Source organism: Mastacembelus armatus, chromosome 9, assembly GCF_900324485.2.
Source record: "Mastacembelus armatus chromosome 9, fMasArm1.2, whole genome shotgun sequence".
NCBI classification, from domain to species: Eukaryota; Metazoa; Chordata; class Actinopteri; order Synbranchiformes; family Mastacembelidae; genus Mastacembelus; species Mastacembelus armatus.
Genome location: NC_046641.1, coordinates 19,840,971 through 19,864,513, shown reverse-complemented (window position 1 = coordinate 19,864,513; position 23,543 = coordinate 19,840,971). Strand labels below are relative to the sequence as shown.

The 23,543-nt window shown below is 41.4% G+C and overlaps 1 protein-coding gene across 4 annotated transcripts; it reads left to right on the top strand.

Moving 5' to 3' along the window:
- Positions 1-114: 114 nt before the first annotated feature.
- On the top strand, positions 115-23,250 carry camsap1b (calmodulin regulated spectrin-associated protein 1b). Of its 4 annotated transcripts, XR_003296479.2 has the most exons (20): positions 115-544; positions 1,319-1,485; positions 5,949-6,211; positions 10,343-10,504; positions 11,275-11,355; positions 11,743-11,775; positions 14,104-14,245; positions 14,467-14,606; positions 14,806-14,902; positions 15,394-15,550; positions 16,026-16,111; positions 16,251-16,335; positions 16,582-18,874; positions 19,189-19,325; positions 19,413-19,627; positions 19,983-20,085; positions 20,250-20,359; positions 20,645-20,763; positions 21,005-21,492; positions 21,971-23,250. XR_003296479.2 is itself a non-coding variant. In XM_026321309.2 (19 exons), the coding sequence occupies exons 2-19, from the start codon at positions 1,320-1,322 to the stop codon at positions 21,299-21,301; spliced, it is 4,653 nt and encodes a 1,550-aa protein (XP_026177094.1). In that variant the 5' UTR covers positions 115-544; position 1,319; the 3' UTR covers positions 21,302-23,250. The 4 variants fall into 4 exon arrangements, 3 of the variants coding, with proteins under 3 accessions (XP_026177094.1, XP_026177092.1, XP_026177093.1); XM_026321309.2 differs by having other exon boundaries at positions 15,394-15,517; positions 21,005-23,250; XM_026321307.2 differs by having other exon boundaries at positions 21,005-23,250.
- The last annotated feature ends 293 nt before the right edge of the window (positions 23,251-23,543 follow it).

Below are 23,543 nucleotides of genomic sequence, written 5' to 3'. Positions count from 1 at the left end.
CTATTTGGAAGTGAAAGTTAGACAATGACGTCTAAGAAGTTTTTTTCGTCGGTGACTTACTGCGGGCATGTTATTCACAGTAACAGACTGGAAGGTAGCCACGCATGCGCAGTCGTTGCTTTTACGCAGGCTGGCATAATTATATTTCTATGGGCAGAGCGCGAACACATTGCTGGTTTTTGTCTCAAAGATATGTGTGTATGTGGCATCTGACATGAGGCGCTTAATACAGAGATAGATTTTAAGACTGGAGCGACTCTGTACGTCGTGATTCTTCACCTGAGAGCTCTCCCCTTTTTTTTTTCTGCCTGGCGTTTGTTTCAGCTGGAAGTCTGCCGTGGATCGGTTGTCACACAGGCCGCGGGTCGGGTCTTGTTGCTGGGAGGAGACCATTCAGACTCCCTGCTAGCATTATTAGCTGGCTATGATGCGTCGCTGCTGCTGGTGTATTTTCACAGCAGGCCACTGTACAGCGAGGCAGGTCCTTGGTTAATTGTGTGTCCCCGACGGCAGGCTGACTTGGAAACACACCACACCTTTCAAGGTAATGTCCTGCCAGCGAGCTAACGTCATTCATGTTGAATGCTTTGCTGCGATAAGCTAACGGTTAGCCGGTTAGTTAGCCGCTTTGCATTTGCATGCATGGCCGCTTAGCTCACCTCGCTAGCTAACCCTTAAATAAGTTTGTGGTAACGCCAAAATATTAATGTTACAGCTAATCTGGTTAGTTAGCAGCTCACTGCATGTTCAACAATACATCACTGGGCCTTCATAATGGTAACGTAATTTGCAAGGTTATGTTGACTTGATGCTACAGATAATACAAATCAACTTTAGGTGATATGAGCTTATTATGTGTGTTTGCTGTTCCTCCTCAAAATCGCCACACTGTCAAATGAAAATAAGAAATGCCCTGTTGGACTGTAATTGTAGATATCAGTAAAGCAGCCTCCCTGACAAAACAATGGCCAAAGTAGACTGGTAGAAATGCCTGATCAGATATCAGAACGAAGCTGTGGCTGAAAGTGAAAGCTCTTTGAATTTAATGCAGGCACTGATTAGAAACATGACCCTGCCTGACTTTCTGCAGTCAGTCCTCAATAACAGTATGTCTTAATTGCATAGGGTTTTTTGAAACAAATTTGCAGAGTGAAAAAACACAGATTACCAAGATGAATTTGAAAGACCAGGAAGAATGAAAGGAAAATCACTAACAGCAAATATAGTCGTCTTTGTGTCACTCTGGGCGACTACTAGCAGAGTTTTTAAGTACTGTACTGTACTAACTTTAATATCATGTTTATTTTTATCTTTTAAGGATGGATGTTGATTTGTGTGCTGGTGGGGACAGTACCAGGAGAAAAGTGGATTTAGCTGGGGTTGTAGAAGGCACAATGGATGTCGTGCCCCTGGAGATGTACGACTCTGCCAGAGCGAAAATAGCTGCCAACCTGCAGTGGCTGTTTGCCAAAGCCTATGGCATTGGTAAGTAATTTAATTTGCATTGAAGCTAGGTAAATTTTAAGTATGTTTTTTTAATTGTTTGTTTTGAGATTTATTTGTAAATAATAAATCTCCATATCTACCACAGAACCACAGAGACATTAATGAATCTTGAGATAGAGCCTGAAAACGTGCAACATACTTTCCCAATAGTGTCACTGTTACTTCAGAAATTCAAATGTTGTTGTTGGAGCATTGTTTTTATTCTTCTCAACACGCTGTCAGTCAGCAGGTTCTGTAGAGCTTCAGCGCTAAAACATTTATAGCAAATTCCCAAGACAAAGAGATTGAGAGAGAGTTTTGTATATATGTGCACTTGAGCCAGGACTAATTCCATCATGATACTTGGCAACTGAAGCTTCTCTCACTGACTCACCAGATTCTTGCATTCTTGTAGGGTGGCCAGTGAGATTGAACCCAAATCAGGCTGAGTGACAAGCACTGAGGATTAAGCTATATTTGTTAGACTGAAGTCAGCACATGGAAAATACTGATCTGCATTGCCTGTCACTTAAACTCCCTGTTAAGATGGTAACAGCATCAGTAACTGGAGCTTTAGTCCAGATTTTTCTGACTTATCTATGCTTACAACGTATATATGGTGACAAAGAGTTGCATAGATTTCAGAAATGACATGAGCGTTGTGAATCTCATGCAACCTTTTTAAGAGTCTGAGTTGTTGTCAGTAAAAATAGCACATTTAAACCTCCCCACTATCACTGGTTATCTCCAGCTGTATGTGACAAATTTACTGTAGATGTGAAGTTTGGCAATAATTGAATGTTCACTCAGAACAATAGTCAGATGTCCCTATGAACATCAACACACAGTTTACTTGATGTAATTCATGTTCATGGCCATTTGATTATCTCTTCTGATGTGCTTTCAATGCAAAGGTTGGTAGACAAACTCCAGTCCTAGCTTTATGCAAACATGAATTTGGAACTTTATCTGAGACCTCTGGAGGCTGAGTTAGTAAAATCAAGTGGATCTCTTTGAACATTGTTGTTTTTAGTATAAAATTCCCTTGAAAATTGTGAATGTATCCTTTAAGACTAGTACAGTACCTTTGCATTAAATCTTACATTCATGAAAGTTAATATGTTAATTTTTTATTGAAATGTTTTAGAGAGATGTTGCTTTGGTTAAAAATAAATTTCATGTTGGAGGCATACATACTTATGCATACTTTTTAATTTCCTATCAGAAAGTCACACGATAAATAAACATTTTTTTAAAGGTATAGCTAGTGAAAAGCACTGTATCCAATTGGACACGGAGTCTGACAAGAATACAAAACTTATAGCTGGAACAAGTGGTGTTTGGCTGTTCTAGTCAGTATCCTGAAACATTTTATCAGCAGTGGGAAGTTAACATTCAAATGTGACTTTTGAGTTTCCTTGTTCTGCAGGGAGGTAACCGGTCGTCAGTCAGAGCTGCAGTTGGAGAAAATGAATTCGTTGTTGAAAGTTTGTGTGTGAGACATTCTAGTTGAAACAGTGTATCATTTAGACAAGTAAGGCTCCTGTCGTTTGTATGTCCATCCCTTACAGTGTTGGTCTGTTTTTATCTTAGATGCATTATGAATTCTTATATATGTCTTTTAGTCCTGTTTTAGTGGTTCATAGCTATACTGTATATTAACAATGAGTAAAGTTATGCTTATCTGATTGCAGGTTTTAATCATTAGCATCTAAAAATATTGGAGGTTTAACATCACAGCATAGAACCATTGTTTTACTGCAGGCCTGCAAGTTACTTTTTTGATGTGCTACAGGGTGTTTCCTTATCGCTTAGTATAAGTATAAGCTTCCATTGTTTGACAAATCCTGTCATTCACTGCTTTGCATGTCTGTTATATCGTTGTTATTTGTGGTCAAATCACCCATCGTTATTCCAGAGGCTTGTGCCAGCCTTCCTTTGTATTTTGTGGTTTCTTAATATATCTGTGGTCATTACACAGATTTTCTAGCGTTCAACAACTGACAGTAAGGTTGGAGGTCTAGTGGCAATCCAGCTAATGGATTGAAAGCTACTGTTTCTTTTATGACATTTCGTTTTGCTGTCTCATTACATGTTAGTTTCATTGCCTAGGCTCATATTTTCTTTTTCAGTGCCAAGGCTAGTACGCATTTGCTAATTTAGCTCACTGTCTGTCATGATAGGCCCAAGATAATGATGCTGGCCAAAATGTAGAGCATAAGAGCATCTCTGTAAAGACAAAAACAATGCATCATTGATGAACGTGGATAGAGGTGCTCTGTTCAGTAACAGCAGAAAGCTAACAGTAGCCTGTAAGCTTTGGTGGACCAGAAGGAGGCAACTCTCAGGTGCCACCGCAGTTATCTTCCTCCCATGGGAACTGAATATATTAGACCATTTTACCCTGTGGCTCATGTGGTGTCTGCTATGATGCTAATGCTGCACATTTGTCTGCTTGGCTCACGAGGTGACTTCAACAGTGCTGTGTAAACAGTCTCTGATGTAGTTGCATTATTTTAAAAAAAATCAGCCATGTAGTGATGTCAGGGATTCAGGGATTCTGTCCTACTGTCCTCTGCATGTGACACAGCTGCTCCCAGCCAGAGCGGCAGACGTCAGAGAGAGTGTGAACCTGTCATGGATGCACACATTAACTGGTTCTTGCCCTCCTGTCCCTGCTTGTGCTGTTAATGGTTGGCTGGCTCTGCTGTAGCACGTCATGTTTCTTGTTGTTGTACTCTATCCTAACACTCCACTCTATCCTCTTTAGTAAATTTTCACCTTGGCTCTTGGTGGCAGGAGGGTGGGAGCAGCTGCCACACATCATCAGTGTCGGCGTAATGAAGTCAAACATGAAGACTCACCCCAGCCAGACCCCTTTGTTTTCATACACAATCACTCCCACTGTTCTGATGTGTTTATATACTCAGACACAACTCTCCAGGAATGACCCACAGTGCTGAGTGTAACACATGATAGATTAACGCTGTTGTATTTTAGCAGACGACGTATCAGCAAGGACTGTGTTGTTGTATTGCATATGGAATAGAGTACAGAGTATTAAAGTGATGTCAGCATTAGTAGCTAGTGAAATAAGGACAGCATGGCTAATTGTATTAAAACTGTCATTTTAATTCGTACCTCTTTGCTTAATCATTCTCAAATTACAACTAATTATCAGTTTGGGCATTATTAGGGGAATTGGTGCATTAAACTACAGGCTCCTAATTGCGTCCCAAAGTGTATCAGTAAATGATAAGGTTGCGATAAACTGCATGAGCTGTGCACAGGGGGCAGAAACAAAAACAGATACAACACTGGAAGAGAAAATAGAAGCACTTTGCTGAGGAAGAAATTTTCTGCCCTGGAATTGTGACAGAAAATCAGAATCTCTGCTTGCGTTGAACTTAGATTTACCATAACTGACTTTGTGTGTCTTTCTTATAGTTATAGCTTTATACTTTGTTTCTTTGTTTATATATACTTTATTGTTTCTCAACATATTTGAGATATTTCTCATTGTTGCCTCCTTACTTGTACAGTTGAGCTTTTATGCTTGGTACATTATCATTCATGAAACCAGCTGGAAGAAGCTGCCTGTCTGCTTTCCTGTTTTTGTGAGCAGAGTATTGCTGACGAGTGCTTCCCTTTATCCCTTCAGTCATAGCAGACACTAATAATACATTGCGAACACGCGTACAGTTGATGTTGTGTTACTGCAGCTCACACCAAGTTAAAAACAGATTTAGCAGAACAAGAATATTTGAATCACTACATTTACAGTTTTGTAGAAAATTGCAAAATTTTGGATGGGATTGCATCATGTTAGATCTATATTAATCCTAAGTGTGCAGTTTACCTTGCAGTATAAATTGGATTGTGCATGCCTCAAGTCAAGTGCTTCATCCCATGCCCTTATATGGCTGTGGTTTCAGATTTTGAGAGTGACTTCACATCTAGAGTATCAGAATCTCCTGTGTAGCTCATAGATTTCTTTTTGTTTTTTAGTATTGTTAAGCCAGTGTTGGCAAAACCCACTATGTCACCCGAGAAGCCTGTTCCCACTGAGGATGTGGCTTAGCCAAAGATCTGTTTCCCCTGTGTACTCCTGCAATAACAATAAGCTGTGACTCACAATTACAAATGTTTGCTCCAAGTCAACTGCTGGTACTCGACAAATATTACATGGAAAGCTTTATACATTGTCACATACCTGTAGTCTGTTGACACTGTGGAAGTTTGATAGGTGCAGGCTGAGGCACGGAGAGATGTGGGCATTTTTGCCGACCACCATCATTTACTTGCTTCAGCATGTAGTAGTATCCTGCTAAATTATTGTCTTTACCAGCTAATTTATGTATCTGTCTTCAAATCAGATCAGAATCGGAAAGCTAAGCTGCACCTACTACTTCAGAAGCACATAGCAATGCTACATGGTTCACCTAACTACTCTCTGCATACAGATCAAATTCCAGAGGACTTAAGGGACCCGTTCTACACAGACCAGTATGACCAGGAACACATTAAGCCCCCTGTCATCCGCCTGCTGCTGTCCTGTGAACTTTACTGCCGTGTCTGCACCCTCATCCTCAAGACGGAGCAGGCAGCTTCTCTTCAGTCCCACCAGTCTGTCATCCAGGCTTTGTCCAGGAAAGGCATATATGTTGTGGAGAGTGATGATACGCCTGTCACAGAGGGGGACCTGGCCTGTGTGCCCATCAAAATGGTAAGAGGGTGTGCTTAAGTTTTTGGATAGATGATTCTTAGTCTCTTAAAACGTTGAATCATTGATTTCACTTTTTCTGGCATCTAATAAGCTAATTGACCACTTTAACTGGTGGATCTGGGTGAAAATAAGTCAATTATACTGTTATGTTTACTTTTTATTGTTCATAAGAGATGTCCAGCACTAGACAGGGCATGAAGCTGCAGCAGCATTTACAAAATGAAACTTGTAGCATGTTGCATGTCAGACAAGAAGGAAACCTGGCTGGATGCTGAAACAACTTTGCACATTACCTGTATTATCCCCAGCTCTTCCTGCTTGTGTTATCTTACCACAGGAAAACTAGTGGGCATAGCAAATGCTTTTATCCTCATCTGGCAATGCAGTCAGTATTGGCCAGAGTCCTTTGAGACTCTAAGAAATCTTCTATCTATTGTGTAGAGTAGCTTTAAAAACTGTTGGATATGCAAGAAATGTCATTCCCATCAGTATATGTGCACATGCTGCATGACTTAGTGACATAGATGCCAGATGCTTCATTATCAAGTTTATTCAAATCGACAGGTGGAATTTGCCTGTTACTCTTGCTAGTTGTGTGGACTGTCATGCAAGATAAGGCCTTTAAACTAAGGTTTATGGTGCATTTGGTAATGTACTAGGACAATGCTGTATTTAGTCTCTTAGACGTTGGTTAACCACCCTTATTTTCACTTTTATAACAATTTATATAGTTTTTCACATCTGTTCTTCCTCTTGTTCATAGCCAGATATTAGATCCTGTTTTCATTTTTATGGCCATTTTTTAAGTAAACCTGGCCTTTTTGTAATTTATCAATAGTAGAGTGTAGTTCAAAATTAAAGAAAGCATGTCTTTAAAGATACACTGGTGTTACATTGCAAATATTTGCAGGAGGTTGGGCTAGGCCAAAATTCATTATAGCAGATTATTTTCTTTCATTTAGTGCAAACTACATATTATTACCATTTGCAAGTATTTTCACAATTGGTAGAAGTTGCATCTGGAAAATGTTAGAAATAGTAAAAAATGCCATTCAGAATTTATCAAAAGCCAAGTTAGGATATTTAGAGTTGGTTGACCTACAAACCAAAACAAAAATATAGTCAGTTTTTGAGAAGCTGGAAGAAATGTATTTTTGCATGAAAAAAGAAAGTATAAATCCTAATAAAAAATGAGGCCTGTGCCCTCTCAGAACAGCCAGTTTAATCAGTGGCATGCGGGTTAAGAGGGTGCTAATACTTCTAAGAATGGATTTTACTGTGGGTGGTATTTGTGTTGCACACATTTTCGTCAATCTGTTAAGAGCATTTGCTGAATTTTGTCACTAGGAAAATCTTCTTATTTTGTCCCCGAACACACGGTTTAAATGCCACCTATCCAGCTTTGTTCCCATGCTGATTTATTAGTTTAATTCTGACAGAGAGGACTCACGTGTTAAAGGAAACAGGTGGCTTGGCTCTACTGACTCCTTCTGGAGCTTTCGTATGAGTGTCACAGTCCTAATGTTTTCACAGATCGGCTCTGAAACAGGTTAAATGTCCTGAGTGTGCAATCCGCTTCCTTTAGGTCATCACCTGAACCAACAGCAGCTCGTCCCAGCTTGGTGAATGGCCCTTCATTGCCAATGAGATCCAGTGTCTCACAATTTTCACCAAGAGCATCTCACACTGAATAAAATGAACACCAAGCAGCTCACTTGCTCTGAGCAATCTTCCTACCCTTTTGTTGCCATGGAAACCAGCAGTAGTGTTGAGCGGGCCTGTTCTTTGCAGACTGGCGAGTCAGGGGTTTGTATCTGCCTTTTTTTTTTTTTTTTTTTTTTTTCTTTTGGTGAGTGGCCTGACAAAATAATCCACACAGGCCTGTGTGTAAGCAGCCAGACACAAAGCCTGTTCAGGGGATGGAAAATCCTGAGCAGGACACTGCTTATCTCTGATGGACTGTAAGAACCCACCTCTCATTTTGCTGACTTGACAAGATGTTTCCATGGCAACCTGCAGTTTTCCTACCTTGTGTGTGTGCGTATTTGGATTTGTGTGACTGAACAGGACTCTGTATCTGCAGACAGTTCCTCTGCATCTTCTCTTACTCTTGTTGGAGCATCGTTTAGTCTGTTGAAATGATTGTGCATGCTGACAGACACACACAGCTCAGGGCAACATCAGCCCTCTGATCCCAATAGGGCTCCATGCTGCACTGATGATGTGCAGGCTGGGTGAACAAAAGATTGAACAATGCATCAGCTGTTACATTTGGCCGTTTGTGTATTTATTGAGCACTACTAATTGACACTTAAGTTGATATGCTGTGCATCTTTTTTTGTTGTGGGGTCATTTTTTTATTTTTTTAATTTATTAAGATGCCCAGTCACGTTGTGACTCTTTGTTCATATTGTATTGCACAGATGACATGTTTTACACAAACCTCAAGTTTAGCTAGGCTTAAAATAGAAGAAAAACAAAGGCAAAAAGTAAAGTCATTACTGTGTGTCTGTTGTTAACATCCAGCATAATTTACACAACCACATCTGCTCACTTTTGACTTTACATACTTGCTATAGAACGCATGCACACATAATGCAGTTTCCCTGTGCAATCAAATATTGATAGCTCTCAGCATTTAGTTCCTATGTACAGTTACAACATATGTTGTCCAAAATAACTTCAATTCTTGCCCAGTTGGACAATGCCAACATGTACTCATCTGCAAGGATGCTGTTGAGCAAAACATATAAAAATGATGGTTGTACAGTTTTAGTAAACCAGTAAACCATCTTTTAAAGGAAGATAGAAAAACAGCAAAGATCCAGTCTAGAAGGCAGTGCTTATCTGAAACTGCTTTGTTGTTACCTTTCGAGAACACAAGCTATTTCAGCTAACTGGTAGCTGCTGTGTGCTTGAATCAATGCTCAGCTTTAGCATAGTCTTTCTTTACTTCATAGATTCAGGACCTTTCTCTGTTTGCTGTGTTAGTCTGGGTTTGTCTAGGAGTGCAACTCACCCATTTCCATGTAGGTCATGCTGTGGTGAAAGCTCTAAATAGCTTTCATCAGTTATGTTAATAAGCCTAATCTTTGTGCACTTCCATCACCAATTAGATTAGACCAGCAGCATGCTACACAGTCCACTGAAATAAAGGCATGTTTGTATTTGTTGTTATTTTGTCGTGTAGGCTGCAGCATTATTAGCTATGAGCATCTACTGTAATTGTGTTTTGCCATCTGAGGACAAAGATTTATTAGTAGTTGGTTAGTGTTAATTTCCATTCTCGCTATCAGTGATCAGTATTCTGACTGGTAAGCACCAGGGGTTGGAGTGAGTGTTCACCTGCTGGCTCTCTTGATTGCATTAGGTTGTAGGGTGTATTTAAGGTTGGACACCCTCTGTGCTGAGTGAGAGGTTTGATCTTGTGAGTAAACTGTGGTGGTTATTTACTGCTATACACTTGTTTAAGAACCTCAGGATTGTGCCACTGGAGCTCTGATTTACACAGCACCCTTATTCTTATCCATTTATCCACACTCTTATCCCGAGGTTGCTTTGAGTATGAAATGTCATCTGAAAAGTGCTCAGAAGAGTCACACTTAATAATTAAGAGTTTTTACTAGTTTACTAGTGGTGAGTGGTGCTACAAATGGGTCAAAGTAGGATAAAAGTTTAATCTATCTAAATTATGATGGTTTGCTCTAAAGACTACTAGTTTAGATATGAAAAAAATCTAAGTTGACCTCTGTAGCCTTGTTGAGGCCACAGTAACAACTTCTACATTCCTGAATCTCTTACTGAGCTGTCTGCAGTCAAGTTGCATTGTGGGTAGGCTTAGTCACGGAAGGAGACTGCTGGAACATTTATAATTTTTCTTTACAGCTCCAATAATATATTGTGATGGTACATAAATAAATAATGTTAAGTAAATGCTAAACCTGAATTTTCCTTCTGGGATTAATAAGGTTTCTCTCATCTCATCTAATTTCATAAATGAGTGGAGTAGATCTGCATTACATTGCAATCTCATCTTGTTTGCCTCCAGCTTTGAGCTTCATTGCATTGAAAATTTAGCAAAAAATCCAATCAAATTGAACTGTCCTCTATTTCTCTTCCTCTCTTGCCCAGAGTGCTCACATACCCATGATTGATGCCCTGATGATGGCCTACACGGTGGAAATGATCAGCATTGAGAAAGTGGTAGCTTCTGTTAAGCGCTTCTCCACCTTCAGTGCCTCAAAGGAGCTGCCCTTTGACCTGGAGGATGCTATGGTCTTCTGGATCAACAAGGTTTGTACGAAAACACACGATCCAAATATACGAAACGCAGCAGCGCATTGAAAGTGAACATTTGTTACATGTTACCATCAACAGTTATCCATACCATTTGCACTGTGGTCCAGATGATTCTGATGAGAAGCGCATGAGTAAGGATCATACATGCTTACCCATGCAGCATGTATGAGGAGTAATCTATTTAATGTAACAATCTAAGTGACAGTGGCCCACTTGTCTTATTGAGGCCTCGTGTCACTGATACTCAGACAGGTCAGTTGAGTGTGAATGTGTTGCACACAAGAGTCTCAGGCTCATGTTGCACTCAACTTTCAGTGGGTTAAACCATAAGTCATAATGCATTGTGCCCATGAATCATCATGATGTCCCACGCCACCATTGTCTGGGATAAGAAACCAGTCCTTTTGTGATGGATAGCACATTCCAAATCTTGCCAGTCTAAATCTTTCCTGGTCAAATTAGCAATATGTTTTTTCAACTCATGCTTACCTTTTGGTTAATCTCTTAATGGTATGTTCCATAATATAGGAGCCAGGACAGAAAATCTACAATCCTGCATAATGACTAAAAGTTATTAGAAAGATTTTGCAATCAATTCTCAATATAAAGCTAAGGTGGTGAAGGCAGGCAAGGTGATAATGACAGTTGTGAAATTCTTCATAATTGTAAACTATGATGCTGTGGCATCTGTTAGTCCAGACATGTAGAAATAAAACAGCCACTTGATTTAAGCATACTGAATATGTTGCTGTTTCTTTTGGTAGGTGAACACGAAGATGAGGGAGATTATGGAAAGGGACCATAAGGTTAAGCACCATCCGCTGGAGTCCCCCAGTCATCAAAAGGTAAAGTGCTTCACTGTCTTCCATGTGCTTATTTTACAGGAGAGAAATCAAAAAACCTAAGCCAAAATGATCATATATTTCTGCAAGTACCTTCGTATTTCTGGGTTTGGGTATATTTTGTGGGTACATGTTTTATCATAAAAAATCTTCTAATGAAGTCTTTAACCAGGTAGGTCTTTGTTCAGACAATGCCAGAATCCTTAGTTTTCATTAGGAATGTTTTTCCCTCATGGCATTTTGGAGTTGTTTTCACTCTGCTCTCTTTTTCTCTGTTTAAACCGGAAGCAGATCCAATCCTTTTGTCTGTGACCTCTGACCGTTTAATCTTTCTGCTCCTGTTCCTCATCTGCCCCTCCCTCCCCTCTCTTATCCCTGCAAACTGGATAGTCTCCCTCCAAATGGTATTGGAAGCTAGTCCCTGTAAGTTTGATGCCAGCCCCCCCTCCATAACCCCATTTTCTTCCTCCTCTCCCCCTTGCACGCATAGTTCTGTGTTGGTGTGCTTGGACACTCCACCATGGCTCATTCAGGCTCATTTTGTGCTGCTTGTAGCCAGTGTGTCAGCAAGGGGGAGAAAGCTGATAGTTGTTTATTTTTTTGCTTATTTTTCCCCTTGTACCAAATAAGTCACATAGGTAAAAGGTTATTCTAACCTTTGTGAAATCTATAAAAGATTCTTTCGCTACAGGTGTGCTATTTCATTTCAAGCTCAAGTAGGCCATGTGGATTCTGTGTGTGTGTGGCATTTGCTTGCCTAGTGATAAAATGAGCAAATTCATGGCTACCACTCTTCTTTGCTTTGCAGTCCCATCCCTGGCCCTCCTCTCACTGATCTGCTTTGTCATTTCCCCTCTTGGTCTCTCTTTTCTGCTCTCACACACTGTTTCCTCTGTGCCCACGGTCTCCTCTGACAGTATCTCTGCTCTGTGTGTGTGTATCAGCCTGATGTCATGCACGAGCTGGCCCACTGCATGCTGGAGCCAGAGGAGCTCTCTGAAGCGGTACAGTGTTTCCTCGTAGTCAGGGGACGACTCTCCGATGTAGAGATGTAGTAGAGTTTAATATTTGGTTGTTAGTTTCACCTGTGGCTTGTGACGTTTGCATTAGTACAGTTGGTGTAGTTTGTTGAATATCCTTCAAATACATATAGCATATGTAATATGTATCTTTATTGGCTGTGTTGTGCTGTGGTCTATATAAAAGTGTATAATATCTGCAGACTTGGCCTTGGGATTACTCTTTACTCTTCTTCATGAGGAATCAAATACTATGTTTAAAACGAAGCTAGAATCTCTTAATTAAAGGGTGTAATAATTATAGAAAAATACAGCAAAGTGCTCTACCATTAGTTTCACTAAAAACCTTTGGAGAGGAATTATTTCAGCTATGTTTCTGAGGTTACTGGTTGTGCTGTCCTGGACTTTGTTATATAGACATATGTTTGTAATATTCTTCTCCTATAATGCAGGACAGTTCTGCACCTCAGCAAACTACAACTTCAGTAATATGTAGTTCAACTACTACCTCTGTGACAGTGTCAAAACTGACCATTATCATCTCTGTGAAGGCAGAGCTGAGCTGTTGGATTGTATTAGATTTTAGACTTTAATAATAAAGTGCTCACTGAGTGTATTATGGGCTCTTGATTAGGTTTCTTATTGAATCATTCCCACTTATGCATTGTGTTGCGCAAAGATCATGTACATTTTCCATACAGTGTAAGGCTAGTTTGATCAGCCTGTCTGTTCATAACCACCTCTGTCATGTTGACTAGTCATTATATAGGGACGATCCCAGTGTAAGGTGAATATTTAAGCCATGCAGAAGAAGTTAATAGCAGCAGTGATAGTTAGTACTGATTAGTTATGACATTGTGTGTGGCCTGTATTTATATTGCCCCAAATCATATGTAGATCTGTAAGTGATCTCCATTTTTAGTTTCTATAGTGGGTGTACACACCTAAAACTCTAACACTGTTTAGCCTGTAACATTTTGGCTTTTGCATTAATAAATTAGTCCAATTTTCTCATTAATTATAGAAGCTGAAATAAATTTTGAAAATTGCAGTCCTTATTGGCTGTATAAAGTATGTATCCAAACCTCATGCACATAGGGTGAATGAGTTTCTGTACCAACAACACACTCATTTCCTATAAGTGGGCCAGTGATTACCCCAGTTTCCATCCCCGTGAGCTGGTTCATGTTTCCTGGGCTGACTGGGCTCCAGCACTGGATGCCTTCCCGTTAAAGCTGAAGCAGGACTGACCATCCAGTCTGGGTTGTTAATGTCACTGCTTTAACACCTTCACCTCCATCTCCTCACATTTAACAACGTCTTCAGGGTTCTCCCTAAACTGTGTCATCATGGTGTCCCTGTACCTTTTCATTCAACAGTAGGATCTCATGAAAAAGACATTAAAGTTGCTGCTGAATCATTTGAAAAGGAGTTTAAATGTATTTTAATAAAATCAAATATCACTTGCTTTGAAACTCCTTGGGAGAACCTTGGTCAGATGCTTAAATTAATCAGTTAGATCATTAACTAAAGTGGAAACATCCATGGATTGTATATGCTTTGACTAGTTCAGATGTGAATCTCAATACAAAAGAGATTTGTACTTTTGACACTGGTCATTGCATTTAGGATGTTTCGTAATATATTGCTTTTAGTTAATAACATGGTGGTGTGTGTTGGTGTTGTGTCAGTGCTTCTCACAAGACCCTCATCCTCTCCCCCTGCTGGTTAGGTACGGTATCGCCGGGAGCACGCGTCAGGCCGGCAGCTGCCCTCCTTCCCAGTGCTAGAAGACCTCATGAGGGATGTCTGTGACGGTGCTGCACTACTCGCTGTGGTCCACTACTACTGCCCAGACATCATGAAGCTGGAGGGTATGTTGTGTGTAGCTCATTTCAGTAGCTACATCACACTAATTACCACTTACCTTTGAAGAATATTTCTATAAAAAGTATCAATACACTGAATTTAATATCAAGTGTGGTACTATTTTTGGCTCCTCGCTTTCTGTCCTTGTCCAGTCATTGTAACATTTATAGCCATAATGTCATGGAGTTGTGTCCTGATCTGAACTGCTCTCTGTCTGTCCAATCAGATATTTGCCTGAAGGAAGTTCTCTCCATTGCTGACAGTCTGTACAATATCCAGCTGCTTAGAGAGTTTGCCAGCGAATATCTGAATAAAAGTTTCTATTTGACGACAGAGGATATGCTTTACTCTCCACTTGTGCTCAAGGTACAAAAACTGATGTACTGTTTTCATAAATATATGCAAAAAAACTTACATTTAAGAATGTAGCTCAGGAAGCCAGCCATTATGTTATCTTACCAGTTTAACTTTGTTACATACCATTTGTTTTAGGTGGAGGTGGGCATTGTAGTTTGTGCTCTTGTAAAGTCTTCTAAATGTGTTTCCTGTGTTCTGTGTTTTGTAGCACAATGTGATGGTGTTTATTGCTGAACTCTTTTGGTGGTTTGAGACTGTCAAGCCAGAGTTTGTCCAGCCCAGAGATCTCCAGGAGTTTAAAGATGGTAGGCATCACAGTGGGATTACCGCAAACACAATGAAAATATCACATTGGCTTAGAGGCTTTTAATTCTAGAATGAAAGCAATGCCCATGGTTTTTTCATCACAATAGTCAAAACATAAATTAATCTTTCACTTTAAACTTCACTTTTAATGTATTTTTTAAACAGTTTACATGACAGTACAACTGTTTTGTTTACCAGTCCCTTTTTAAGTGGATACATAACACACTGGGTTGCAGAAGAGAAGTGGCCTGAAGCTGCACCTTATTGTACTTAAGCATGTTATTAAGAACTAGTATATTTTCTTAATTTGCAAGCAGATTATGTTTGCATCAAATGAGCAAGAATTGTTAGCTGCAACCTTAACTTTAGGAATTTGCATTTAAAATGTCATCTTTGTGTCTTCCCTTAACTAATGAGGTCACAGAAATAAATCCCAGTCAGTACTCCAGGTAGAAATTTTATAGTAACCGTGAACTCTTTCTTTCCTCAGCACGAGCAATAGCTCAGCCCAAGAGTGCCCGTCCATCAGTGCCCATCTCTAATGCCACTAAGCGCAGCTTCCTGGCCAGCCCTGGTGTGGCTGATAACCAGAGCAGCCCTGAAGTCTGTAACAGGTACTTCCTGCATCCTGAAGACTCTGACCCCCTGTAAGTCTTCTCTCACTTTCCTTTGCATTCCACTTCATCATGATCCTGTCTGCTAACCAGTTACAGTATCCATACAAGGATGGGTAGATATACAGTGTTGTCTGACTTTCATTTCCATGTACCCTTCACCTCTAACCCCTTTATCTTCTTTCTCACCAAAGTGAAGAAGATTGTTTACTTGTGCACGTGTCTGTATGTGTGTGTGTGTGAGAGAGAGAGAGACTGAAGGAAGGACTGAGAGAATACACTCGGCTGTCATTTGGGAATTTGCTCTGGTTCTTTTCATGTTTCTGTGTGTTAAAAAATAATCTGTTTTTGCATTGTGTATGCATTTGCCTAGACTATAAAGGTCCTTGGCTACCTGTGTACTGGGCAGAGTGTTTCTGTTAGTCTTTTTTGATAATGCTGTTTATGTGGCAGTAAAATATTAAAGGAACTTTTAAAAATACTTACATTATTTCTTTTTGGCTTTTAGTAAAGGGGGCCCAACCTTCAGTCCTTCCCATCCACTTCTTCCGCTGCGACAGAGGCAGCAGAAACAGCAAGGAGAGGATAGTGCAGGTATGGAAAACATTTGAGCCAAATACACACACATCTTCAGATCCCTCATGTTTGCCAGCAAAAGACAGAATTTGATGTTGAACATTTCATGTGGAGCTTGTTTCATACCTCCTGGTTGTTTGTATATATTTCTTGATAGGTCTGAGAAACCGTTCAAACTCCCTGACTCAGATGGACGGGCAGCACCGTGGCTCTGTCATTGCATGGCCTGACAAGAGGCAGAGGTACATCAGATTAGTATAACACAGTGCATTTTTAAGTGTAAAACAAGTATGAGGGTCTATGTAGTGAGTTCAGGTTTTTTTTTTTATGTGCCATTAAGTAATGGAATTGTAAAAACCTGGCATTTGTATGAAACTAGAATAATAATAAAAAGATGAAAATGTTGGTCTAAGTAAGGCACAGATGTGAAATGATTATGAACTCTCTCTCTATATTCCACTGACTTCTCCTCTATTCTCTTTCTGCAGACCACTGTCCACACTGAGCCCATACATGTTGCATTCAGCTACAGACAGTGATGCAGACATGGCCTCTGGCGACAGTGTGAGCTTGGCTCGCTCCATAAGTAAGGACAGTCTGGCATCCAATGTCATCAGCGTCACACCCAAACACCAGACTTCTGTCCACCCGCCCTCACAAGCTGGGATTCGCAGAGTCAATGGCCATAGCCTGCTGGGCAATGTTAACATTGAGGATGAAGAAGAAACACTGGCAGTTGCCAGGACTGATGGTCCCTCCATCCCCAGACGGGCTGACGGGACACAAGTAACTGCCCCTGTGGGATCTAAATCTTCCACTGAGTCCAAACCTGCACCAGATAGCTTTTACCTAGAACCACTGATGCCTGCTGTACTCAAAACAGCAAAAGAAAAGTCTGTATGCCTAAACAAGGAGGAGGAGAGTGGTGAGGGGCCCCGATCCTCAGGAAGGGGCTCTTTACGCCGAGGAGATGGCTCTACATCAGCTGTTCGTAGAAAAGCACCCTACAATCTGAACCAAACCTTTTCTCCTCCAGGTGACGAGGCAGACCTGGAAGATGAGCCTCCCAAGGGTCAGGCAGGGTTCAGACCTATTGTCACCAGCAGTGTGGACCCCTCATCCAGAGATCCAGCTGGGGGGTTCTACCTGCATTCAGATTCTGAAGAACCAAAGTCTGGCCAGGCTCTGGATGCTGATCTGGAGGATCTGGATGAAGAGGAAGAGCATTTGGACGAAGTTCTTACCATTAAAGACCCCAGCCAGCCCGAGAAAACATTCAATGGGGAAGATGAAGAAGAAGAATCAGCCAAACTCCAAGAAGACATGAATGTTAAAGAGCACGAGGACAAAGACATGAATGGTGGCAGTGGACGTTCCAGTCCATGTCTCAGTGCTCACTCCCAGGCCAGCAGCATGGCCAGCAGCAGTGTGCGCATGACGTCCTTTGCAGAACGCAAAGCCCAGCAGCAGCGCTTCGGAAGCAACCATGACTTACGCTCCAGTGCCTCCAGCTCCCAAAGGACCACTCCGGATGGATCAGAGAGCAGTGGGCCCCTGTCTTCCTCCTGGAGGATTAAAAGGGACCAGAGCCCCTCCTCACCCTTGGGAGGATGCGCTCGTACAGGCGATGGTAGTGGTGGTGCTAATGTACTGGCTTCAGAACTTGTCCAGCTCCGTATGCAGCTTGAGGAGAAGCGACGGGCCATTGAACACCAGAAGAAGAAGATGGAAGTGCTGTCAGCAAGGCAGAGGCAGAAGCTGGGAAAAGCAGCTTTCCTCCACATCGTCAAGAAAGGTGGAGGCAAGAGTGACACATTACCCAGCCCACTTAAAGCTGACATCTGTAAAGACGAGCTCAATGGGGAGAAAGAACCATCGAGTAAAGATGATATGTGTATTGATGCCCTAAGGGGGGCTAAAGAGGTGGAGGGAACCACCCCAACAGGTGCCTTAGAAGCAGACAAAAAAGGGAACGGAAGCTTCTGTCTAGATGAAGAGTTGGACCTGAATGAGTGCAACCGTTCCATTGAGCTGCTGAACGAAGCCATTGGCAGCATCCAGCAACAGATGATGCAGCTGTCACTACAGCAGGAGATGTTGATGAAACAGAATGTACAGTCTCCTCCTGGGGCAGCTCCACCTCTTCCTTCTAATAATGACAAAAATGGTGACTCTAAGGCAGGGGCAAGCTTTCACTTTGTGGAGCATCTTTCTGGCACTGGGACCACCCCCTCCAGGAAACCTCCCAAACTGAGCTCTGGGCGGAGTTCCAGGTCCAAACCATCAGATCTTAAGATATCCAAGGAGCAGAGCCGGCAGGCCTCCAGGACTCTCACTCCCACACAGAGTGGGTCAGAGACAGTTCCACACACAAGGCAGTTAGCTGGGGGCAGGTCCCCTAGAACTGAGCAGCCAGGCAGCCCCAGAAACCCCACAGCAGCAGAGACAATTGACAAACCAGGCGCTGGCCACATTCGGAGCGCCGCCTTCCGGCTGCACGATGAGGCGAACATACGCCTGCCGACACGAGTGGACCTCACGACAGTGGCTGATCCAGAAGTGTCCTTTGATGAGTGCCTGTCCAGCACCATGAGAGAGTCTGAGCTGAATTCTTCAGGGAAGGAGAATATACCATCAGAGGACGTACAGCGTAGCAAAGCCTCACTGATTGAAGTTGATCTGTCAGATTTGAAAGCTCCTGAAGAGGAGGAGGCCGCTGAAGACAAAACGACAGAAAGTGGTGATGGAGAGCAGAAGTCAGTCATGGGCTTCTTCTTCAAGGTAACAGGATAGATCTGAATGGAAATATTTGTTCATGCCATTTATTTATGATGATGATGATAATTTTAAATATTGCAGTGATCCATTGTGTAGGATTTATACCTCTATATCTCTTTTTACTCATTTTTGTGATTAATTGACATCATATAGTACGTGAATATCCAATATATTCACCAGGGTCAGTGTAATAAATAAGCTTTTTGTGTGGCTGGCATGCAAAATATAAAGCTTTTAAGATACATTTGATGATTGATCTATTTATCATTCATTTTAGACTGATAACCATTCCTATTTAAATGATGTTTCCATGTTAGGATGAGCAGAAGGCAGAGGATGAACTTGCTAAGAAGAGAGCAGCGTTCTTGCTGAAGCAGCAAAAGAAAGCCGAGGAGGCTCGACTCCGTAAGCAACAACTAGAAGCAGAATCTGAGCTCAAACGAGACGAAGCCAGGTAAGTGATTTTACTAACATTAGCACAGGATTCAGTTATTCTGCCAAAAAGTGATGCTAACATGCATATGTTTGATTCCAACAACAGACGGAAGGCTGAGGAGGAGCGCCTGCGTAAAGAGGAGGAGAAGACACGGCGGGAGCTGATAAAACAGGAGTATCTGCGCAGGAAGCAACAGGAGATGTTTGAGGAGCAGGGCCTTGTGAAACCCAAAACCTCCAAACCGAAGCAGAAACACAGACCTAAGTCTGTCTTTAGAGAGGAATCCTCTAGCGAAAATTTCTCCAAGTGCTCTTCCACACGTAAGACTGTTGCATCACTAGTCTGACATTTAGCTGATGCTCCGTTTCTATGTACATGTCTCAACATGGTTTGCTGCGTTTGCTTTTACAAGACAAGCTTTGAGGCACATTGACTGACGGTGATTCCAGTTTTACTGCAATAGTTATACGGCCTCAGTAATTAATAGCACATTAAAACTAAGGTGACTGAGATTAGGGAGCTGGAAGTGATTGTAGGTTTTGATGAATTGACACTTCCTGACATCTGTGATTTGCATTTAGGTGGTTAAGTCCTGTCATTTGTATTTAGCAGTTGCTTCCGTCTTCACACTAACTTTTACAAAATATTTGAAATTGTCTCATCTGTTACTTGTAGCTGACAACCTGAGCAACGCCCAGTCAGGCTCCAGTCTGTCTCTGGCCTCTGCTGCTACCAACGAGGCTGACAGTGTCAACTCTGGAGGAGCTGGCTCCCAGCGGTGAGTTGCTCACAAATGACTTTTAAATTTTTGTTACTTGTGAGCTCATGCTTAAGAATATTCTGTGCATCGTTTCTGTTTTTGCAGTGTATTAAAATATATTATATTTTGCAGTTTTTATATTAATTGTTGTAAACTTGAGCTGCTGTGGTTCTGTTTTCCAGCTGTGACTCTGTGGAGTCATTTCCAGGCAGTCGTAACAGTCGAACTGCAGAAAGAGACTGGGACAACGGCTCCACTGCATCTTCCATCACTTCCATGGCTGAATATACTGGTCAGTGCACACATTAATGATGTGTTACTATCGGTTAAATTACTGTGACAACAGGCCTGTGGTTGTGTTTCTTTCCAGTTTTAAGTTAAGCCTGTTTTCAGCATGATCCAGTAAACATGGCCAGTCAGTTCCACTGTTTGGCTCCTCATAATTTCAGAACATGTGACTGGATAATGGTTACCTGCCAAAGTCAGTGTTGAATGTTTTTAATTTAGTGTCATCTGACTGATGATTGTCTCTGTGCTGCATCATACATATGTTGTCTTACTGACTTTCCTCTTTTAGGCCCCAAACTCTTTAAGGAGCCCAGCGCCAAGTCTAACAAGCCAATCATCCACAATGCAATCTCTCACTGCTGCCTGGCCGGCAAAGTCAACGAGCCCCAGAAGAACCAGATCCTAGAGGTCAGTCCTCTGCCTTACATGGACCTACTTCATTTTGAAATGTGACTTCAAGATTTTTTTTTTTTTTTTGGTTTACCTGTTCAGGTGAAAATACTGTAGCTAAATAAATTATGGTAAATGTTTCAGAATTTTGACTTTTACTTCACATTGACTGTATTTTTACAGGCACATGAGTGCCATATTAATTTTTTTTGTTTGTTTTTTTGCTTTTTTAACTCCTGCTCTGACTCCTCCTATACAGGAGCTAGAGAAGTGCGAGTCCAACCACCTGATGATCTTGTTTCGGGACGGCGGCTGTCAGTTCCGGGCTCTCTACTCGTACTTTCCTGACACTGAGGAGATACAGAAGCTGACGGGCACCGGACCCAAGAGCATCAGCAAGAAGATGATTGACAAACTGTACAAGTACAGCTCAGACCGAAAGCAGTTTACTGTCATTCCTGCCAAGACTGTGTCAGTCAGCGTGGACGCCCTGACCATCCACAACCACCTGTGGCAGGCCAAGAGAAGTGCTGTGCCAAAGAAAAGTGGGAAGTAGCAGGCTGGGTTAATAACCCTCTGTCATCCAAATCATCTTATGCCCATCTTGCTTGTTTCCTGAATAGACTGCATTGATGCCCACAACCAAGCTCACCGCCATGCTCAGTCTGGAAACCTACTCAGGAGAGGCCACATCTATGGGCATGTGGTCATGTGTAGGTGGCCCAAGGCTGAAACAAGGGAAAAGGTGTGAGTATGTGTGTGAGTGTGTGTGTATGGGGTCTGAGGGTCTGGTGCTTGCAACATAGAGGAATGCCAACTTTGCATCTTCTTCCTGTGATGTCAGTGCGATCTGTTCAGGTTATTTTTGGTCCAGCTCTGTTTTTTCTACAAACGACCACGACTCAAGCATGTGGTAATTTTCTCTGTCTCATAATGTGGTGGATGTGCATTTTTACATGAAGTATTTATTAGTTCAGCACTGTTATAGTCGAGAGCTCAGCTGCAGCACTAAAATCCTTCCTTCTCTTCAGAAACCGCCTCTCCTCTGGAGAACAAAAAGGTGATGGACGCAACTTATGTCACAAAAAAACCATAAGCAAAGTGACCTCGTCATGAGCGTTTAGGACTGCTCTGAGGTCCCAACAAAAACAATCTCTTCCTTTAATGAATCAGGCTGGAGTTGCTGTTTTTTTTTTTTTTTTTTTTTTTTTCTTCCCCTCACCAGGGATCTCCAAACACCTGCTGCTCTGAACTGTCTTCTTTTGTCACAGGGGAGCTCCTCAGGTCTCCTCAGACATCTGTTGGCCTTTCACGCATCGTGGTACTATCATCTATTTATTCAACCGCTTTTTAAAGTAGATGCTGATCGTGTAGCACTGGATATGTGTATAGCAAAAAATTGGATGGTCATTTTAAGTACTTTATTTGTCGAAAACATCCTTTTTCTCGAGGGTGTAAAAATGAATGATAGGCTTTGGTACAGAACTGATGCTTATTTTTTGTTTTGTTTTAGCTTTTTTAATTATTAAAGCGATGTGGTATAGAGTTTGAGCTGATGTTATGTGTTTTCACCATAACGGAAATTCTCTGACGTTTAGAGCTTAGTTGTGTTTTCTCTCTTCACTGGGCACTCTTGAATTGTCCTGTATAAAGGTGCACTCATGAACACATGTCGACAGCTTCTTTCATGCAATGTAACTCCTCTCCTCCTCCCTAACAACCCCCCACCCTTCCCTCCCTGAGTGTTTTTGTCGGCCTGTCCCATCTTTGACCGTGAGTGCGGCGCGCACACACACACACTCTTGTTCTGAAGAGTGTTTTCGTGCTGCTCTGTAACCACTTCAAATGACAGTATTTGATATAGTCACAAAGGGGTTTCTGTGTGTGGGTGGGTTGGTGGGGGACTGTGGTTCAGTTATGTACCAACATTAAAGAACATTCCTCCAAGGTGTTGACCAACACTGCCACATCGTCTCTCTCTTCTCTCTGTCTCCAGAATCAAAGTGCTTTTTAAGAAACCGTTTGGCCTCAAGAACAACCAGAAGTGTTGCACGAGCACTTTATTTTCTGTTTGTTGGCAAACTTTACCTTTTGAATGGGCAAAAAAAAAAACGAGAACTAATTATTAACACTGGTGTTGTGTGCTCCGAAAAGTGTGAAAACTAAAACAAACACTAAGGTTTCATACTGACAAAGCTGCAGTGCGTCTGCTGATGTGATACTACTGCTGTCTCCAAAAACAACACAATACTTGATTTCTCATTTGCTGCATTTGATGTTTTTGGGGGGAGGTTTGTGTGGGAGGTGGTAGATCTTTAATTGTGTATGTGAGTATATTTTTATGTTCACTAAAAGATTGTAATGGCATTTGATCACATTTTTGTTACACTAGTGTACTTTCCATCTTTGTTGATTTTTATCTTTGATCCCATGCCATCTATTTATTTTAAAATGGAAGCACGAAACAATACATGGAAGTGAATAAAAGTCACATTTTTCATTTTTCTCATTGCTTGATTTGTCCATGTTTGAGACTCAGATTTTTTTTTTCATGTTGTGTTAGTTTTAGGCATTTTAGACTTTACGCAGCAGCTCACCAACATCACTAAAGTAATTTTTTTTGTTTGTTTGCTTTTTAAAACTTTTCCTAACAGCACTTTTTTTTCCCATTGAAATATTTGGTTTTTGTATTTGAGTTGGAAGAAATCTCACAAGGATGTATGAATCTGCTCCAATCAAAGAATCCAACATGCCACATGGTTTCTACTTTAAACAACTTAGGTAGTCAAAACATCTTC

Excerpts from the sequence above, each read along its gene's own strand:
- camsap1b (XM_026321307.2), top strand. The coding sequence starts at position 1,320 with ATGGATGTTGATTTGTGTGCTGGTGGGGACAGTACCAGGAGAAAAGTG. Across the intron at positions 14,903-15,393 it reads TCTCCAGGAGTTTAAAGATG|CACGAGCAATAGCTCAGCCC; the intron begins GTAGGCATCACA and ends TTCTTTCCTCAG. Across the intron at positions 16,336-16,581 it reads TGGCCTGACAAGAGGCAGAG|ACCACTGTCCACACTGAGCC; the intron begins GTACATCAGATT and ends CTCTTTCTGCAG.